The following is a 21,110-nucleotide window of genomic DNA, read 5'->3' on the forward strand; positions in this document are numbered from 1 at the left end:
AGGAAAACCTTAGATTTCTATCGAACAGATGAAGCAACGAATACCCAACAGGGAACTTCCGTAATGAGTAAACCCTAAGTATGAATACTGTGGAGATTACTCAGGGAGAAGAAGAAGTTTGTGATAAAACTAAATGACAGAGAAGAAGACTTACTTGTTCAGGTTCTGATCGAAGATATTGTTGGAAGATAAGAATACAGAGACAACAAAGGAAGACAAAATACTACTTTGCAAATCTAGCAGACAAGAATAACTTGCAAATAGCGAGGATAAAGATTGAAGCACCCTTGAGGAACTTAAATAGCCTCAAGGAGTGATGCGCCGGTTGAAAGCCCAAGTTAATCAAGGGATAGGATGGAATAGACGTTTCGAATTCCGAAAAATGCAGGATCAACGGTCTGGAGATAACGACACTTCAAATTCGAAACTTGAAGGCTGACCTAAGTTCCCACATGGAACAATGTGCACCTGATACGAGGATACTGCCAAATACCAACTGTCACACCAGTATTAAATAAGAGAGTATTTCCAATTTCTTGGGAAGAACAACTTGTATGCGAATACGAGGAAACGTTTGGGCTTCGTCATAAAGAAGGAGCAGTCGGGAGATAAAGTTGACAAGTGTCATAAAAGGTTCAGGAGAATCAAATTAACGCTCCCGAACGCATCTCTCTGATGTCCCAAGCGTTATCTTCAATTAAGGTACAAGTTTATCTACATGATAGCTTATTTCATTCTTAAATATCTCTTGTGTGAGGGAATAGACAATTCCCTAGGTATGATATGAGAAAGTATTATGGCAATCATTGGAAGAGTTCGAGAAAAAGGAGGCAAATTTCTATTTCATTATAGAAGGCCGTGGGGGCCAACCCTTCCACACACACACACAAAAAAAAAAAAAAAAAAAAAAAAAAAAGGAAAGAAAGAAAGATAGCTTCCTATTGGCTTTTAACATTTTTGGCCGAAAGATCTTTGTCTGAGGCAGGCTTTGGAGGTTCTTCGGGAAGAGGCGGTGAATCAGCAAGATACTTCTCGATATCTGGATCTGCCGGAATGGGGTCCTCTTCTTCCAAAACCCAATCGGGGAAAGGCAATTCAAGCTTCTTAAAGATTTCCTTGTGACACGCCCCGAAAGGAAGTTGTGTCAAAGGAAGGGTTAAATTCAAGAATATTTTTCCAGACATCATTTTGCCCCTCTCGATAAGCTTGAAGGTTCAATGAACCCATCAGGTCATTGAAAGGAACGATGTTCAGATACTTCCGAATACAGTCCCTCTGAAGATCTTGTGAAAGATGTTCAGGCTTGCTAGGAACTGCCATCTTCTTCAAGCGATCGTTATCCATGGCCTGAAGCTCGAGGCTCTCACCGTAACGCGGTAGCAAGATTTTTTGCTTCTTGGCTTCAAGTTCGGCGGTAGTAGCGCAACTGATCGACAAGTCAAGTTCTTTTCTCAAAGAACTAATGGCCTTGTCATTTTCCTCCTTTGACTATTCGGCTTCTTTCTTCAACCGGTCAACCTCAGAATTGGCCTTTGCCAAATTCTCTTCACGGGACTGCAGCAAGGAGCCGCTACGATCAACTCAGCTCAAGGCTCCCATGTGTTGGTAGAAGTTCAACACGGCATTCCTAGGAAGGCAGGAGAATTATCAAAAATCCCATGAGAGATTACAAAGCAAGTAGTAAAACTCAAGAAAAGTAATACCTCGTGGAAAGACGAACCAGAGTGTCGTCTTGTAGGGTTTCAAAGGCCTGCCGATCGGCAGGCATAAGGCCGAGAGAGCTCCACTTAGCATCCTTCTCGTGGTCCTGTGTGACTCGGTCTGTCACCGCCAATGACCATTGAGGGATGAAGATTTCCTCAGAATCCTTATTCTTTTTGGATTTCTTCGGGGCAGAAGCATCGACCGAGTCATGCTTCCTTTTGGTTCGGACGGGAGAGGGGACTTCGACCTCTTCCACCATCGGTTTCTTCCCTCTCCCTGAAGCCTCAACCACTGGCTTCAAGTTTCTTATACCCTTATAAGAAGAGTCTGGGGGAGACATAGAGGCCACCTATTCTGCAGTCAATGCTCGAGGAGACTGTTGCTCTGCAGTCACAACGGCCTTGGCAGCCTTCACTCAAAGGTTGTCTGGATTAATTCTTGGAGGCACTAAAAAGACGCACAAAAGTCAGAAAATTGAAAAAAGTTCACAGTACATTCAAGAAAACGAAACATGGCGGTTAGAAAGCTCATGTTGAGCCAGCCCCCAATATTGAAGAATGGAGTTGTATTCTATCTCATATCCATGTATCTCTTGATACCATGGAATTGACTTGATCTTCCTGACAGCAGCTCTGTCTTCTTTGGATAGTTGAGGGACTCGGTTGCCCTCAGAGTATGAAGTGTACAGTTTCCAGGTGTTCGGGAAGTTAAGGTCTGATTGAGGTGCTCAGCAGAAAAAATACCGCTTGCGCCACCCTTTGTGATTGGAAGGGCAGGTTCCCCTGGCAAGAATGCTGTCCGACCAGTCAAGCTCAACTTTGTTGCGCTTGGAAAGAACAACTCAGCCAGGAGGATGGGAAAGAGAAAGAACATGAAAATGTATAAAAAGAGGAAGAGAAGGTGTGATGCCAAGTTCAAAACACAAACCCAAGAAGCCGACGATGAGACGCCAGCTATTGGGAAGAAGCATGCCATAACATATATCCCAGTGACTTAGAACAGCAGAAAACAAAGAATTGAAGAAAGGAAAGCGAACCCCACTTTCCAAAGTATCTATGTACAGGGAAAATTCGCTAGGAAGGGTCGAATCAACCCTTTCATCAGAAGTGGGGGCCCTAAGATAGTACGAGAAAGGAAAGTCAAAGCATTCGATGGCTAGCGGAAGGTTCTCCTCAGTAAAGGAGGAAGCAACAGAACCAGGTCCATCGGTGGACTTGATAGGTTGTTTGGACTGCCCAGAGGATTCGGCAGTCGCCCTTGGAATTTTGGATGGTCCAGACTCAAGAAGCGTAGAAGGAGCCTTACCACTTTCTTCTGCCCTTTTCAGTTGGCTAACTTCTTTGAAGTCACGCCAAATGGAAGTTAAGGTTTTCTAGTCACTATTCGATTGCTCAGGAGGGACTGAGGCAAAAGCCTCGTCACCAGAGTAGCCCTTACCAACTCTAAGTTCAGGAGGAATTTCAGAAGAAACTCTACCGCCTTCCATTACTAAAAAAGTCTGGTTGTGGTTTTTAACAAGAAAAAGAAACCTGGAGATGAAAGTAAAGATCGCAAAAGAGTCAGTAGACTTACTGAATCATTGAAGCAGAATGCTCAAGAGTGAGAAGATCGTTAAAGCGCGAAGAAGACGATGAGGTTTCAAAATTCTAGACAAAGAGAATGAAACCTACGAAGACAACGAACCGCTTTTAAGCACTCGCACTAGTGATCGAGGACGTGTACGATCGAGATGAATTCAACATCAACGATCGAGATTTGGAGACGGTTCGAAAGTTTGAACTCATGAATCAAAAACAGGCGTTCAGAAACCATCGTTTCGATTTCGTGAGCAACGATAGTTTCGCGTACAGAGGACGCGTGGCGTCACCCCCACAAAAAGTGAAAATAACAATGCTCGAGGAAAAAGCGATACAGTCGCATTAAATGTGATACGACATTTAATAGGTTGGGGATTATGCAAAACTATTGTTCGACAGAATACCCAGTTAATAACCAAGCCCTCAGGATCGTCCAAATGCTTGGTCTGGGGGGCTCGTGATATGGAGAAAATATAACCGAACCTGGTTCAACCTTGGTTCGATCCTCCACCCCAGTCGGGACAAAAGGAATCAACTCGCTTCCGAGTGAGCCGGGTCCAGGAGATAGCTTGCTGAGGAAGAAAACTTACTCAGTCACAAGCACGCCCTAATCCGATACGATCGGAATGGACTAATCGTCAAGGAGACGGGTAGCAGCATTTGGCGGCTATCACTTATCGCTATTATATGGATAACTACCATATAACAATCGTATTATCAAAGGAGTCATCTACTAGTCCAACCTAGTAGGGATCTATCACTCAACGGATCTATCCGTTAAGATATGACGACTATCCGAAGAAGGCTCAAATACATCCAATGAAGGAGATTCGAAGGTACACTCTATATAAGACATCACCTACTCACAAGGTAGAAGGACACATACAATCTAAATTATATTCTCGTTATTCATTCCTTAGCTCTGTGCTCAAGCAGAGCCATTTGTGATTAAGTTCATCAACTGACTTGGCCTTCAGAGGTGGACTCCCGATCCCAGCGGTCAGGCCACATCTAACATTTGTTTTTTGCAGGTCATCCACAGGAGATCATTTTCCTACGCCATCATGGATCTCACCATGTCTAGCAAGGTTCTATTCCTCCTCTTAGCAACCCCATTTTTCTATGGAGTCCTTGGAATAGTAAGTTGCCTGGATATCCCCTTTTCATCACACAACCCTTTGAACATATCGGAGAGATACTCTTGACCTCTATTCGTTCTAGGAGTTTTAATTCTTTTATTTAATTGATTTTCAACTAAGCTCATGAACTTCTTAAAACATTCTAGAGCTTCTGACTTATGAGAAATTAGATAAATGTGACCATACCGTGTATAGTCATCTATAAATGTGATGAAATAAGATTGTCCTTTTCTAGTATGGACATTCATGGGTCCAGACACAGATGATGGATAAGTTCTAGAGGAAGAGAGGCTCTTAAAGCCTTTTTGAATGGTTTTTTAGTTGCTTTTCCTACTAAATATGACTCACAGGTTGGCAAATCAGATAGTGAACCTTGGCCCAAGAGGCCTTCTCTTGCCAACCTGTTCATCCTATTTAAGCCAATATGCCCTAGTCTAGCATGCCACATAATAAAATCAATACACACAATATTTTGGCAAAACAAAAACACTACTACAATTAAATAAATAATCCATTGTATCCAATACAATAAAACCATGAAGAAAATCATAACCATAAACTGTATCACCTAGATATAAAACCAAAGAATTGTTCTCAAATACAACTTTAAAACCATGACTCATAAGAAAAATATAGAAACAAGATTTTGCCGAATGTCTGGAGCATACAACACACCATGGAGTAACAATGTTCGACCACCTCGCAAAACTAATTTGCGCGTGCCAATGCCATGAACCTCCACACTTGAGTTGTTCCACATCGTTATTCTTCTGTTTCCTCTTGGAATACGATGGTATTCCACGAAGCTCGAGCGTTCCCTTGTTATGTGTTCTGTTGCACCTGAATCAACAATCCACAAAGGACTTAATTCAATAAGCATAAAAGAACTTGTTACATAACAATATGAGGTATAACACTAAGTACATACCTCATGCTCAGTGCAATCATGAGCAAAATGACCGGGCTTTCGGCAAATGAAGCAAATCAAAGATGATTTCTTTTTGCCAGCACTGGTCCCCCTTAATCGCTTGGGGCTAGTTTTGTTTTGGTTCCCACCCTTGTTACTTTGCTTGGAATGCTGAGATTGAGCTTTTTCTCTCTTACGCTTAGAGCCTGCACCCTTCCTGGTGCTTGCTTCAGCAGCAAGTACTTTAGTGGGAGGTGCATTAGCTAACATCCGATCCTCCTCCAGCCCAAGGTGTTTGGCAACTTGATCAAAAGTCTTGACATCATCAACATGAATTAAGAAGATTTTCATGTGCTCCCAAGTCTTTGGTAGTGACCTAATGACTACATAGACTTGTTTTTCATCAGTCTTTTGGCGCCCACATGCGCTTAACTCACTTATCATGTTGGACATGATGGTTATGTGCTTGCCTCATGGTGTGACCATAGTGCATCTTGTAACCATCAAAAGTGAGTTTGAGCTGGCGGCCTCTAATGGTGGAAATCCCTCCATACTGGAACTTTACTGCCTCCCACAAAGATTTTGCAGTCCTATGCTTTTCAAATCGAAGCATCAGGTCATCCCTCATAGAGCTTAGGATAGTAATCCTAACTGCTCTATCCTTCCTCTTCCAGACATTGTAAATCTCAAGGTCCCTGCGATGTTGTACAGTGATGCCTTCTTCAGGTGGGGACACGGTTTGGTTTATGATTTTCAACATGCCCTGCTCTTCCAAGAGATATTGCACCGTGCACCTTTTGGTGCCAGAGGTCATAATTCCTCTCATTCAGCTTATTTCCTTTGGTGAGGTTAGCAACAATACTCTTGGTAGCAGTCATTTAAACTAGAGACAATATATATGCAAGGATGAGTTCTACTATTCTAGCATAAAACACAAGCAACAACAATTCATACTAGCATGATCAATTTATGAGATAAGCATTTTAACCAAAAGAAATACTAACAAACATCCAATCAAATCCTCATGCAAATCCACATAGAATTTATATACTAGTTTCATTTTGTACTAGAAATATGATTAAACGACCCAAATCAAAATTGTTTTAGTATTTTACAAAAATAATACATTCAATCATGTTTGTGCTATGAGGTGGTTCACACAGAACGCTTATACCCTAGTAGCTCCTACTCAGCCCCATTAGGCTCTCAATGCCCAAACATCACTCCAAGTGTCGGGCTTCTTGTTTCCAGAAAGTCAGAAACACATTCTGAACTAGATAGACCACCATTTGAGAGTCCATTTGCCCAGACGGACTGTCGTCTGCCCAAATGGATTACTGTCTCACCAGACGAAAATTTTGTCTAGTATAGATTGACGACCTTTTGGTCCACCATGATCAGACGGACTTCCATCTGGTCCTCTGTGGACCAAACGACGTTCTTTCACTTCTAGGAATTAAGTTCCATTAAAACGGAAAAAAACCGTTTTTTCCCCCAAAATTCACAAAAAATAAAAAATAAAAAAAATCCAATAAACATTAAACAAAAATTATTCTCATGGATTATCAATTCATGTATGTTTTTACAGAAGGAAAATCACAAGGATCCTCCCACTTGGATCCAACTAAAAAATTAGGGTTTCCATTAAACCTTAGATTCTCCATTGTGGGTTTCTATCAAACCTTTGATCCTTCCATTATATCCATTAAAGAAAAAACAAACAATTGGAAGGAACGAAAAACCGTGGGAACCTGACTCTGATGCCAATGTAGGTTAATCTATATCTTCCATAAATAGATGGGAGATAGATCTTTACCTGGATTCATTTTTCCCAATATAGAAAGATCTGCAGCGTAAGTATGAATCCACGTCATCGTTCTTCCACAAAATCATCACCATAAAATTTTCACAATCACGGGAAAAGGGAAATAATTCTACAACCCAAGTGCCGTTGTAGATGAATGGTAGAAGATCGAAATCCAAAAACAAGGAGAAGAAGAACTTCAGAAAGCCTTTATGTGTTCTGCGTTTTTTGGAGAGAGAGAAAGAGAGCGAGAACCATTTTCAGAAAACTCACGAATCCCATAATGCAAATTGGTTTTTTTAAGTGATGCAGTGGTTTCCTAAATATAACCCTATATTTTATAACTGCCCAGAAGTGAATTTTCACTTTTGCCCTTGGGCATATTTAATTTAATAAATGCAAACATATATAAAACTATAACGGATTATGATGACGTGGGTTTTTAATGATTCCGGTAAAATTGATGTGTCATTAACACGTTGAATCGAACTAACCCTAACGCCAATGGTTTTTCAATCCCCAACCAATATCGCACCCAAGAGGTCTAGCTCCCCTACTATCACCCTGTACTTTTATATTGAAAATAATTCATACGCTTTTTTTTTTTTTTTTTTTTTTTGAGAAAGTACCTGTCAGATAGGCAGAAGAAGCGGTTCTAACGACTTTGGTTGCAGCAGATCAAAAGGATTGGTGGCAAGAACCACCAAAACCGCCTCAAGACGGTTCTGGTGATTTTGGTTTGAGCACCACAAAGAATTTGGTGTCCAAAACCACCAAAACCGCGTCTCATGTATAATGGGACCATCCTTTTCTCCAATGAGCAAGGTTTACCATCTGTGCACAGCTCTCAAACGCACACCCACTCTGAACATGCCACTTTCCTTCTGGTTTCTCTATGGATTGGAAAGCTATAAATCATTAGTACATATGTAGCCAACCTATCATCCATTACATTTTTCGGACTCCAAATATCAAACTTGGATTCCCACAACGCGGCTCTCACCACTATGGATTCGTATCTTTCTTCTAAACTTTCAGTGATTTTGCTGGCTCTAGTGGCCACCTCTGCAATAATGGTTTCTGCTGCTAATCTCTACCAAGACTTCGAAATAAAATGGGGAGATGGCCGTGCAAAGAATCTCAACGATGGTGAACTTCTCACTTTGTCACTTGACAAGGCTTCTGGGTCTGGCTTTCAATCCAAGAATGAATGTCTATTTGGGAAGATTGATATGCAGCTCAAGCTTGTCCTTGGCAACTCTACAGGAACTGTTACCGCTTACTATGTACGTTCTCCCTTCACTTTTGCAAAAATGTCATCTTTAAACTCACTAGCTCTCTCAACACTTGACCAACAGAGTAATTTAACCATTTAAACTGGGTTGCAGTTATCTTCAAGGGAGCAACATGGGATGAGATAGATTTTGAGTTCTTGGGGAATCTCAATGGAGATCCTTACACTCTTCAGACCATGTGTTCAGCCAAGGTAAATAGGGAGCTGCAGTTCCATCCCTGGTTTGACCCAACTGCAGATTTCCACACTTATTCCATTCACTGGAACCAACAAAACATCATGCAAGCAGTAGAAACCACCGAAATCCATTGTTTTCAGTGCAAAACTGTGAGAACCCATTGTTCTGATTGCCCTGCTTTTTGTTGTTTCAGCTTCTCTTTGGATGGAACTCCTATCAGAGAGTTCAAGAATATGTAATCAATTGGAGTTCCCTTCCCGAAGAGCTAACCGATGAGGATCTACTCCAGTCTCCGGAAGGCCGACGACTGGGCAACGAGAGGAGGGCTCATCAAGACAGATTGGAATCTTAGAGCTCCTTTCCCCGCCTCCTACAGAAACTTCAATGCCAAAGCCTGTGTTATCTCTTCATCTGGCAGATCCAATTCTGGCTTTTGTGCATCAAACAACAATGGCTGGTGTTGGTAATACTCCATATATATCAATATTGTTTAATTGACGGGGTAAAGATTCCTTACCTGGATTCGCTTTCCCTTTTATGAAGTATTCGCAGTGGAAGTCTAGATTTGGATCCACGTTCTCGTTCCACCACCAAAGCTTTACCGGAACGATTCCACAATCACTAGGAAAGGGAATGATATCCACAACCCAAATGCCGTGGATTAATGGAATGAAGATCAAAAGCGAGGAAAGGAAAAAATTTCCAAGCCTACGATTCTAAGAAAGAGGGAGAGAGAGATGGAGCCGCCGTTTTTCAGAGATAAATCTCGTGCGAATGAATCACACACTTACTCACTAATGCGGTGGTTACCAAAATATATAACCCTATTTTGTAACCGCCCTAATAGTGAGTTTCCAATATTGCCCTTGGGCATTTAATTTATTCATCATATTAATAAATTCCAACAGCTCCCACTTGCACAAGGGCAAGTGTTAATCTTTCAATGTGTCCCAGACACACTTGTATATCCCAGATATACACATTCAATCTCTCTGCTATGTATCCCAGATACATAGACCTCTTGTGTCACAGACACACATGTATATCCTAGATATACACATTCAATCTCTCTGTTATGTATCCCAGATACATAGACCTCTTGTGTCCCAGACACACATGTATATCCCAGATATACATATACAATCTCTCTGTTATGTATCCCAGATACATAGACCTCTTGTGTCCCAGACACATGTATATCCCAGATATACATATATATATTGATCTCTTCACTATGTATCCCAGATACATAGACCACCTATGTCCCAGACACTAATATCCACAAGTCATACTGGCAAAATGGGTTGTGCGACCGGTGATATACCTGCACGCGTGAGCCTCAAACTAAAAACCTTCCCAGAAGGCCAGAATGGCACATCACTCATAGAAACAAATCAAATAAGCATTAGTATAACAAAGTGTCCTAGGTTTATTCAAACTCACCAGACTAAAGGTATCTCGATCCCTCCGAGAGATCACCTCCTTGTCCTTAAAATGTTCACTATCGGAACACATACAGTTGGCGCCAAAGAAACACTTTTTACGGTGCAGTTGAATCAAACCTTTCCTTTCACCCCAGACCATCACTACACTTAGGATTGACTCCTTTCCCGGTAGTGCCCCTTTAGGTCGAATCTATCATGACCATAGGTAACACCCCAAAGTAGCCACATCAACCCTTCGTTTCATGATGTCGTCGAAAGTCACTAAGAACACTAATGGACCATAAGGTCCAGGACTCGCACAATGAGAGGAGCAGGGATCCATCCTCTCATTTCCAATGATCGCTAAGCACACATAGTATGATATACGTGCTATGGTGGAGCATTCTATATACAATAGAACGTATGTCCATCTCAACACCATACAGGTCTTAGTCCAATCGCAACCCCTTGCGCCTAACCCGAGTTTCTTTATTGTCGCCACCCTAGCGCCACATAAAGTACTGCACCTTGGCTCCTATAGGCAACATGAATAGTGTGAACATTCATGTACATTCTCTTCACAATAGAGAAACTCATCTTGATTCCAAATCAAGGCGACATCATGATTATGAATTGACCTACACAAAGTCATTCACAATCTGTCTCATCTCTGTTCGCCTCCAAGGCGCCAGAGGCGAATGCTCGTGTGAGTGAGCCATTCTCTTGCCTATTGACAAATCTTGTTTTATGCTAGAAAAACACAATCACACAGAAAGTGAATAAAATAAATGCTGGAATGAACTCATATTACTCAATAATAAGAAAGTCTCAGTACAAAAATAAGTCATAATCTACGCAAGCCCAAGGATTTTTCATGAGAAATAAAAAACATCTTTGGCTATAGGTTTGGTAAGAGGGTCAACTACCATCAAACTAGTAGATATATGCTTAAGTACAACTTTCTTCCTTGATGTAATGTCTCTAATAAAGTGATATCTCAACTGTATATGTTTGGTCTTCCCATTATACTTGGGGTCCTTGACATAGCTAAGAGCTGTCGTACTATCACAGTAGGCAAGGGCAGCCTCTTTGGATGTCATCACAATCCCAGTATGTCGAAGGAATCTCCTTAACCAAACAGCCTCTTGAACCGCAGCTGAGCATGCCACATACTCTGCTTCCATGGTCGACAGGGATATACGAGTCTGCTTCTTTCTATACCACGAAATGGCCCCGCCATTCAGCAAGAAAGCATATCTAGAGGTTGATTTGCGCTCATCGATGTCTCCAGCCCAGTCGGCATCACTATAGCCAACTAAGCGCAAATCCAATCCTTGGTAACACAACATGTAGTTACTCGTTTCTCTGAGATATCTCAATATTCTCTTGACTGCTTTCCAGTGCTCTATGCCTGAGTTTGATTGGTACCGACTAACCAAACCCACTGCATAACAAATATCCGGCCTAGTACACATCATAGCATACATAAGGCTACCCACTGCACTGGAAAATGGAACTCTTTCCATCTTGGTTTTCTCCTCTGGAGTCTTAGGACCCATATCAAGGCTCAAATGCAAACCCTTCTCCACTGGAGTATCATATGGTTTGCAGTTGTGCATCTAGTATCTCGTCAAGACATTGTCAATATAGGTCTCTTGAGATAAACCCAGTAATCTCTTTTGCCTATTTCTGACAATCTTGACACCAAGCACATAGCTTGCTTCACCCATGTCCTTCATATCAAATACGGAGGACAACCATTTCTTAATGGTTTCCAATAGCTCCTTGCTATTGCTAGCCATAAGTATGTCATCTACGTACGATGTGTCGAATGACATAATTATTATCAGATCTCTTGGTGTAAACACAGTGGTCTTCCTCAAGCATGGAAAAACCATTTTTCATCATAGCTTGGTGGAAGCGCACATTCCACTATCTAGATGCTTGCTTTAAGCCATATATGGACTTCTTAAGCTTGCACACTTTGCCCTCAAGTCCATTTGCTTCAAAACCTTGAGGTTGATCCATATAGATCTCTTCCTCAAGTTCTCCATTGAGAAAAGCAGTTTTTACATCCATCTGATAAAGCTCCAAGTCCAACTGAGCAACAATGGCTAGTATGAGGCGAATTGAGGCAAACCTAACCACAGGGGAAAAAGTTTCCTCATAATCAACACCCTCTCGTTGGGTGTAGCCCTTAGCCACTAAACGAGCCTTGAATCTCTCAATAGATCCATCCGCCTTTCTTTTGATCTTGAGAACCCACTTGTTCCCAATTGCCTTTCGGCCTGGCGGCAAGTCAACCAAGTCCCAGACATGATTAACTTTCATCGACTCCAACTCTTCCTTTATTGCTTTCAACCATTCATTTGAGCTTGACCCCGCAAGAGCTTCCTACACGCTCTTTGGTTTATGCTCATCGACTAAAGTCATCTCACAGTCGATCTCTTCAGGAGTTACCATGTAGGCTTCATCCTCTATGTCGAAATGTCGACGAGGAACTAGCCCGCGCCCACTACGGCGCAAGTGCATGTCAGATCGCTCATCGTCTAAGGCAGCTATCACATTTGCACTCCCACTCCCACTAGGATCTTCTAGATGAACCCCAGGTTCATTATCCAGAATCTGAATCCCTGGAGTGACAAGACCACTATCTTGTATCTCAAAGAATTCGATGATTCTTTGTTAACTCCTCGAAAGAGATGGAAAATCATTCTCCAAGAATGTTGCATCCCTAGACTCAAGTTCCGTTCTCCTCTCATTCTCATCTAGTCCAATGAAGACATGGCCCTTTGAGGGTTCAGAATATTTCACAAAGATACACTTTCTTCCTCTGGGTCCAAGCTTTCCATATTGGTGAGAAGTAGAGTGAACATATGCTGCACATCCCCATGCGCGCAAGTAACTCAAATCTGGCTTCCTTCCGGTCCACAACTCATATGGTGTGGAAGGAACCGATTTGGTTGGAACTCTGTTGAGGATATAGGCCGCGATCAACAAAGCATCTCCCCAATAAGAGATGGGTAGATTTGCTCGCGCCATCATGGATCTCACCATGTCTAACAAGGTTCTATTCCTCCTCTCAAAGCAACCCCATTTTTCTGTGGAGTCCCTAGAATAGTAAGTTGTCTAGATATCCCCTTTTCATCACATAACCCTTTGAACATATCGGAGAGATACTCTCTACCTCTATCCGTTCTAAGAGTTTTAATCTTTTTATCTAACTGATTCTCAACTAAGCTCATGAATTTCTTAAAACATTCAAGAGCTTCTGACTTATGAGAAATTAGATAAATGTTACCATACCGTGTATAGTCATCTATGAATGTGATGAAATAAGCCTGTCCTTTTCTAGTATGCACATTCATGGGTCCACACACATCTGAATGGATAAGTTCTAAAGGAAGAGAGGCTCTCAAAGCATTTTTAAATGGTTTTCTAGTTGCTTTTCCCCGCTAGACATGACTCACAGGTTGGCAAATCAGATAGTGAACCTTGGCCTAAGAGACCTTCTCTTGCCAATCTGTTCATCCTATCTAAGCCAATGTGTCTTAGTCTAGCATGCCACAAATTATAATCAATACACACAGTATCTTGGCAAACAAAAGCACTACTAGAATTGAATGAATAATCAATTGTATCCAATACAATGAAACCATTCAGAAGAAAACCATAACCATAAACTGCATCACCCAGATACAAAACCAAAGAATTGTTTTCAAATACAACTCTAAAACCATGTCTCATAAACCACTCTTGTTTCTGTTCCCACCTCTGTTACTTTGCCTAGACCACTGAGGTTGAATTCTCTCCTTCTTGCGCTTGAAGCTTCGCACCCTTACTAGTGCTTGCTTCAGCAAGCAACTACTTCCGATGTGAGGGACATCGGCCAACATCCGATCCTCCTGTAGCTCAAGGTGCTTGGCAGCTTGATCAAATGTCTTGACCTCATCAACATGAGTCGAGAAGATCTTCATATGCTCCCAAGTCTTTGGCAATGACCTGATGACTGCGGAGACTTGCTCCTCATCAGTCTTCTGGCGCCCATATGCGCTCAACTCACTAATCATGTTAGACATGATGGTTATATGCTGCCTCATGGTGTGACCCTTGCGCATCTTATAACCGTCAAAGGTGAGTCCGAGCTGGCGGCCTCTTGTGGTGGAAGTCCCTCCATACTGGAACTTCATAGCCTCCCACAAAGACTTTGCAGTCCTATGCTTCTCAAACCGAAGCATCAGGTCATTCCTCATGGTGCTTAGGATACTAATCCTAGCTACCCGGTATTTCCTCTTCCAGGCATTGTAAAGCTCAAGGTTCCTGCAATCCTGTGCAGTGGTACCTTCTTCAGGTGGGGACATGGTCTAGTTTACGGTTTCCAGCATGTTCTATTCTTCTAGGAGATACTGCACATTTCTGTGCCAAAGGTCATAATACCTCTCATTTGGTTTATCTCCTTTCGCGAAGTTAGCAACAATGCTCTTGGTAGCAGCCATTTATTCTAGAGACATTACATACTAGGATGAGTTCAACTATTCTAGCATAAAACACAACTCAAGCAACAGCAAATCACACTAGCATAGTCAACCTATGGGATAAGCATTTAAACCAAAAGAGATGCTAACAAACATTCAATCAAATTCTCATGCAAACCCACATAGACTTATACACTAGTTACATTCTGTGTAAGAAACATTATTGATAGACCCAAAATAAAAAATAGTTTTATTAAAATAAAACATGCAATCATGTTAAAGCTATGAGGTGGTTCACACAGAACACTTCTACCTCATTAGCTCCCACTAGGCCCTCAATGCCCAAACACCACACGGATTGTCGGGCCATTGGTGTCCAGTAAGTTAGAAACACATTCTGAACTGGACAGACCAATATCCAAAAAATCCATCTCCCAGACGGACTGCCGTCTGCCCAGACGGAATTCCATCTGCCTTTTATGCCCAGACGGATGACCGTCTGCCTAGACGGAAAAAATCCGTCTGGCATTCTGTGACCAGAAAACGGCGTTTTTTCTGGATTTTTCATGAACGAAATTTTTCCAAAAAACGGTAAAACACGTTTTTTCACTCAAAAAATCATCCAAAAACACATGAAAAAAATCCAACAATAAATTTTAAACAAAAAATTATCATCATGGATTATCAATTCATGCAAATCTTCATTAGGGAAATTCACAAGGATCTCCCACTCGGATCCGAACCAAAATAAGGGTTTCCATAAACCCTATCAATTCTCCCATGGGTTTCGTATTAAACCCTGGATTCTCCGTAAACCCTTGATCCTCCCATTGGATCCATACAATTAAAATAAACAATGGGGAGGAACAAAGAACCGTGGGAACCAATGGCTCTGATGCCAATGTTGGTAATACTCCATATATATCAATATTGTTTAATTGACGGGGTAAAGATTCTTTACCTGGATTCGCTTTCCCTTTTATGAAGTATTCGCAGCGGAAGTCTAGATTTGGATCCGCGTTCTCGTTCCACCACCAAAGCTTTACCGGGACGATTCCACAATCACTAGGAAAGGGAATGATATCCACAACCCAAATGCCGTGAATTAATGGAATGAAGATTAAAAGCGAGGAAAGGAAAAAATTTCCAAGCCTGCGATTCTAAGAGAGGGAGAGAGAGATGGAGCTGCCGTTTCTCAGAGATAAATCTCGTGCGAATGAATCACACACTTACTCACTAATGCGATGGTTACCAAAATATATAACCCTATTTTGTAACCGCCCTAATAGTGAGTTTCCAATATTGCCCTTGGGCATTTAATTTATTAATCATATTAATAAATTCCAACAGCTGGCTCTCCCAAGAGTTGGATTCAGCTAGCCAAGAGAGATTGAAATGGGTTCAGAAGAATTAAATGATCTACAATTACTGCACGGATTCATAACGATTCCCTAAAGGCTTCCCTCCAGAATGTAATGCTGCCAACTGATAGTAGAGACCTACACGGACATTGTCAATAGTCCTGTACAAGATTATATTCATTTATTATTTATTTAAATTTATTCCTGTAAACTATGCTATACCAATTCTTTTTTCTTTTTTTATATATTTGGTATCCTTTTGGTTATCATCTAAACAATCTCTCAGGATAAATCGAACTAAACACTGTAATAAAATATTTTGAATCAATGAAGATTTTTGTTTTTTAGGGAAGTGCATAACTTCTGCACTTTAATATGTTCCAAAGCTACCCCAAACACTCTCCTAACCTCTGTCCATCTCATCCTGTCTCGTACAGCTCAATCTCACATTCTCCACTATATCCTTCCCTCATCTCCTCTGCAACACCAACGCTATCCTGGCCCTCCTTCAGCTCTCTATTCAAAAGAAGTATCATCTAGGATGGTGAATAGTACTCTGGAAATTGACACAATCAAAAGAGAGAGAGCAGTGAACACCGAAGGGTCTCTGTGGCGATGGAAAGAGAGAAATGGGAAAAAAAAAAAAAAATATTAGTTTAGAGAATGGATTGCAACAATGGAAAGGTAGAACTGCTGAGATCCAGGTATTTGACGATATTGCTCACAACCACACTGAGTCTGATACAGTGATATAATGAAAGGGACATATTCTTGATACACAGAAACCTCAATGTCTAACTGTAATATTCCCATGTGATCTAGATTCTAGTTTCATATATATGCAAGTGTACTACGAATCAACATTCCTAAAAACACACAGGAGAGACATGTGAACAAAATTGAGTCCCCCCCCCCCCCTCCACCGAAAAAAAACAAAAAGAAAAAGAAAGAGAAGGGAACAAAATTCATAATCCTCTATCTATCCATGAACAAATTGTAAAAGTTCAAGGACAACGATTTGTAAAGCCAAATGAAAACAACTGCCAATAAATCATGCAAATTAATTAAGTTTAAGCCATATAAATATAAATCTGGATACACATAATTGAAACATAGATAAGTATATGGCAGATAATTGACTCACCTTATGATCTATTAATTCTTTGAAGCTTTCAAATAATGCATAGACTGTATCAATATAACATGGAGATTTTCTTCTCATTAAGCAATTAAATTGCACTCATCATACAATGCAACCCAAAACTCTCCCCATTACCCACATGGGACGGTTAAAAATTGACATGGGCCCAGATCCGAAGGGTTGATATGCATCATATAGATTGATGTTTTCTTCTGGATAGTCCATGACTAGCTAGTGTCCTATTGTAGCTTGAAACTTTCAAGTCATCTTCTCTGTGCCCCCACAGGGATGAGATCCTCATGAGATTTCCTCAGCATTGAGTTCAAATCTTGAAATTTTGCATCTTGCTTAGACTAGGTATACTAACTTTACCATAGATAGAACTCCTTCAATGGTTGTTGGAGACATGTAGTGATATATACTTCCCAGTGGTGCTTCTGATTGCTCTCATGTTAAATTGCTGCTGCTGATATAGTTTCACAATTTAGAATATTCTTTGAACCCTTCTGAACCCCAAGCTGGAGCTGTGAGTTCAGACAATTGTTCAGAAGTAAAAAATCCCACTGCTCTTAAACTTGGGCCATAACTTGTTCCATATATTTTATCACTAGATTTCACAACAACGACCATTTTGTACCGCTTCTCCAGAAGTAGACGAATCACTCGGCGAATAGATGTTGATGTTGTAATGCAAGGTGGGGTCTTCATCATTCTTGAAAGGGGTGCATCTAGCTGGGAGAGCAAAGGACCAAAAACAATCAGTAACTATAGCACATGTTAATATTCAATTTATCAAATTGAAACTATCAGAAAGAAAATTCGGCACATTGAAGTAATTCGATGTTCTCTGCATGAGACTAAATGCATAGTTATCAAGGTGCCAAGGAGACAGGGTGTCCCAGGGGGTGAAGAAAACCAAGGCGACACCTGGAAGCACAGACCCAGAGAAGTAGGCTTGTGCAAAGATCTCACAAGGATCTCATTCAATACAAAGTAGGCATTGTGCACGTCTGTGGGTGCATGCCAGGAGACCTGTAGAATACCAGGATCCATATTGAGACATGAATATCAGGATTTGAAGACCCAGCTACTAAAAATGGTTCACTTTCTGTTATGCTATAATATGATGGTAAAGGTTACATAATTCATAGAGAAATCAGGACATCCCGAAACCTATGGAACAAAAATCATATTAGAAAAATATTTCCATATTCACTAGATAGAATCCTGAAGTTATTTATTTCCCTCTCCAAATAATATTATTCTCAGATTGATCTGAATTTTGTCTTGGATATTCTATTTTAATCCCATCGTTGCAAAACATTTTGATGATCATTTCTTCAATTAATATCCAAACCAGTCCCACATATTTCAGAAGAATCACTTCACAGTTGCTCATTAATTAATCTCATATCTTTATCAAAACTCATCATGTATTGATTGAACTCAAACAAGTTTAGCAGGTAAAACCAAATTCTTTGCCTCCACAATACTGAATTCCACACCATTCTGGAAGCTGGAAATCTCATGGATCAGAGAGGTAGAAGTGAGGCTACAGTGAAATTTAGGTCCAAGTGTCAAACAAGTGCACAATCCATTTGAGAAAGTTTCAAGAAACTTTGTGTTAATTCTCTTTTCAACATGCATTACTTGCTAACCAGTCAGGTTAGTTCTGTTCAAGATGTTAGTTGACGCCTTTCGCGTGTCTTAAAGTCACGACGCAAGCCCATTGCTTTGTCTACTGTTATAGCTTTCCTGGAATGTTGTAACCAAAGTGCGAAATGTTGCCCACACAAGGGCACCGAAATGTCACTGAAATTTCGGATACATTTGGGAAGGTTTCGGTGGGATTCAACCCCCAATTTCGGGGGTATTTGAGGTCATTTTGACTTGGTTTTTGTTGTTTGGCTTAATTTGAGGCCAATAAACACATTGGGAGTGTTATTGTGGCCTAAAAGGTAAACTAAGGTGTTGTTCTTGATCAGCACATGCCCAGCTGTATGAGGGCAAAACTGGAAGTCTGTAACATGAATTTAAACAAATATAAATATGCAAATGATGCAAGAGAACACATATATCTTCATTAACTTTCAACAAAGAAGAGAATCACTAAAATCTACAATTCATTATACAACTAGTCAAGTCAAGTGTACAGATATAACACAAATATACAAGTGTAGGCAAGTATATAGTAGTCATCCCATCATCTCAAATCTCAATACCAAATATTGTGCCTAGGTGGATCCATCCCCTCCTGACTCTCCATCGTACTTATACTGTACAACATCTTCTCCACCAACCAATCTACATACTGAACCCAAGTCATTCCATACTAATGGTTGTCTAGATAGTCTTGAATTGCAGCTCTTTAGCAGTCATCTTCTGCCTCCAAGAGAACTCCAATACGAGGGAGGTGACAATAGGGCCAAGGAAGGTGCTACAGTGATGGTGGTGATGTTGCTGGTGCCTGTGGTGCGCATCTAGTGGGTCTATCTGCCATCCTAATATGGACTCCACAACTGACTCTGGCCCCGAGAGACCACACTAATAATATCCATCATTGTGTCCATGAGAGGGACACCATAATGACCAATAGCCTTATATGCAGATGTAGAGCCTATAGACTCATCCAAGCTTATGGATCCCATTGCTCCCACCAAGTTGTCATCCGGATCCGAACCCGAAAGATTTACGTAAGAACCATATGATTCGTGCATAAAGGTGACATCATCATAGCCACCTTTGTGCTACTTCCCATAACCCCTCCCCTTCCGGATGTAGGTCGTAGTACGACTACTTTGATGCTCACCACCATGATCTTGATCCTAGGTGGCATGTGTGAAATAAGTCTCCCTGGTGTATCTTAGTGGGGGTTGCTATGTCTTTGGTTATTGAACATGTAAATGCTCCTGAAGTCCTCCAGTATCATCATCATAATTAGAAACCCTATGAGTCGGACTGGGATTGGGAGCAAGTGTGTCATCTGGATCGTCGTCATGAGTGCTAGGCTTGAGTCATCCAAGTTTCAGACTTCATTTATAGTAATATGCTCCTCAGGTCCAATGGACGACATAAATTATGAACATGGCCTCTAGCCCTAAACCTTCAAGAGAAGAGAAGAGGAGGAAAAAAAATACAGAGGCACAAACATGTAGGAAAGAATTTCCTACAGGAATGGACTGGGGACATAGTAGATTTCAAGAAGAAATATCACTTGTTCAAACTCAAAGATAAATAAATCAATTCCACTAGTTATCCAACAGAAAATCTGTTATGACGAACAATACTTTCTTCGGTTTAGCTGATTACAGATTCAACAATACTTTCATTAATCTGAGTATAGTATCTCAATCGTCATTGGAGTCCTTTAACTCGAAAAACCAGATCTGGGATTTCATAATTCTCATCTTCATCTTGTGTGGACAAAAAATATAAGCCACAGAGAAGAGATCTGAAGACCAGGGGGATGGGGGAGGGGGAGAGAGAAAACCAGATTCAAATCGAGATCTATATCACCACCAGTCTAATCTTGGAATATAATACTAACTGAGGCAGTCTTCGAAGATCACCAAAACAACTTTATTCATGGAAAAGGAAGGCAGCTGGAGGCCACTGGGAGAAAACAGATGGGGTTGGGGCGTGTGCAACGGTGAAGAACTTGGATGGGGATGGGATGGAGTTGGAGTGGTGGGAAGGGAGAATTTGTCATGAGAAATGAGGGAGGACACAACTAGTCAAGCACCCCATCTTTGGCGGAGAAGATGAAGAGCTGAGGAAGAAGAGAAAACTGATTTTGGGCAAAATTGTCATTCATCCAAAACTAGAGATTTAGTACTTAGTACTAAGGGTTGTGGAGATAATAGACATAATTGTCTACAACTTCAGGAGGTCTAGACAATTTTTCCCATATGAATATGTAAGATTTATAAATAAGAATGATAAATGATATATTCTTAAAAATTGCAGAGGGGTATTATTAGCACCTATTTTTGAAAAAGTTGCGAACTTGCGACAGACTTTGGAGTGCCAGAGAGACACTGCACTTGGAATCAAACAGACATGCTCCCACGCTCACTTGCTTTTTTCTATTCTTGTATTTTTCTATA

The 21,110-nt window shown here is 40.9% G+C and overlaps 1 protein-coding gene and 1 pseudogene across 2 annotated transcripts in view; one reads left to right on the top strand and one right to left on the bottom strand.

The window, feature by feature from the left end:
- The first annotated feature begins 7,766 nt into the window (after positions 1-7,766).
- LOC149018669 (putative xyloglucan endotransglucosylase/hydrolase protein 23) lies at positions 7,767-15,991 on the top strand (annotated as a pseudogene).
- An 837-nt stretch (positions 15,992-16,828) lies between these two features.
- LOC149018670 (pentatricopeptide (PPR) repeat-containing protein / CBS domain-containing protein) overlaps positions 16,829-21,110 on the bottom strand; it is a 99,345-nt gene continuing 95,063 nt past the window's right edge. Inside the window, exon 11 of one of the 2 annotated variants that reach the window (XM_089152819.1) lies at positions 16,829-17,736. In XM_089152819.1, the coding sequence (XP_089008945.1) occupies positions 17,482-17,736 (255 nt within the window). In that variant the 3' untranslated portion in view covers positions 16,829-17,481. The remainder of the gene's footprint in view (positions 17,737-21,110) is intronic. The other variant, XM_089152818.1, reaches the window with a different exon arrangement.

Source organism: Hakea prostrata, chromosome 4, assembly GCF_041222555.1.
Source record: "Hakea prostrata isolate BN-2017 chromosome 4, UWA_Hpros_2, whole genome shotgun sequence".
Classification (NCBI taxonomy): Eukaryota; Viridiplantae; Streptophyta; class Magnoliopsida; order Proteales; family Proteaceae; genus Hakea; species Hakea prostrata.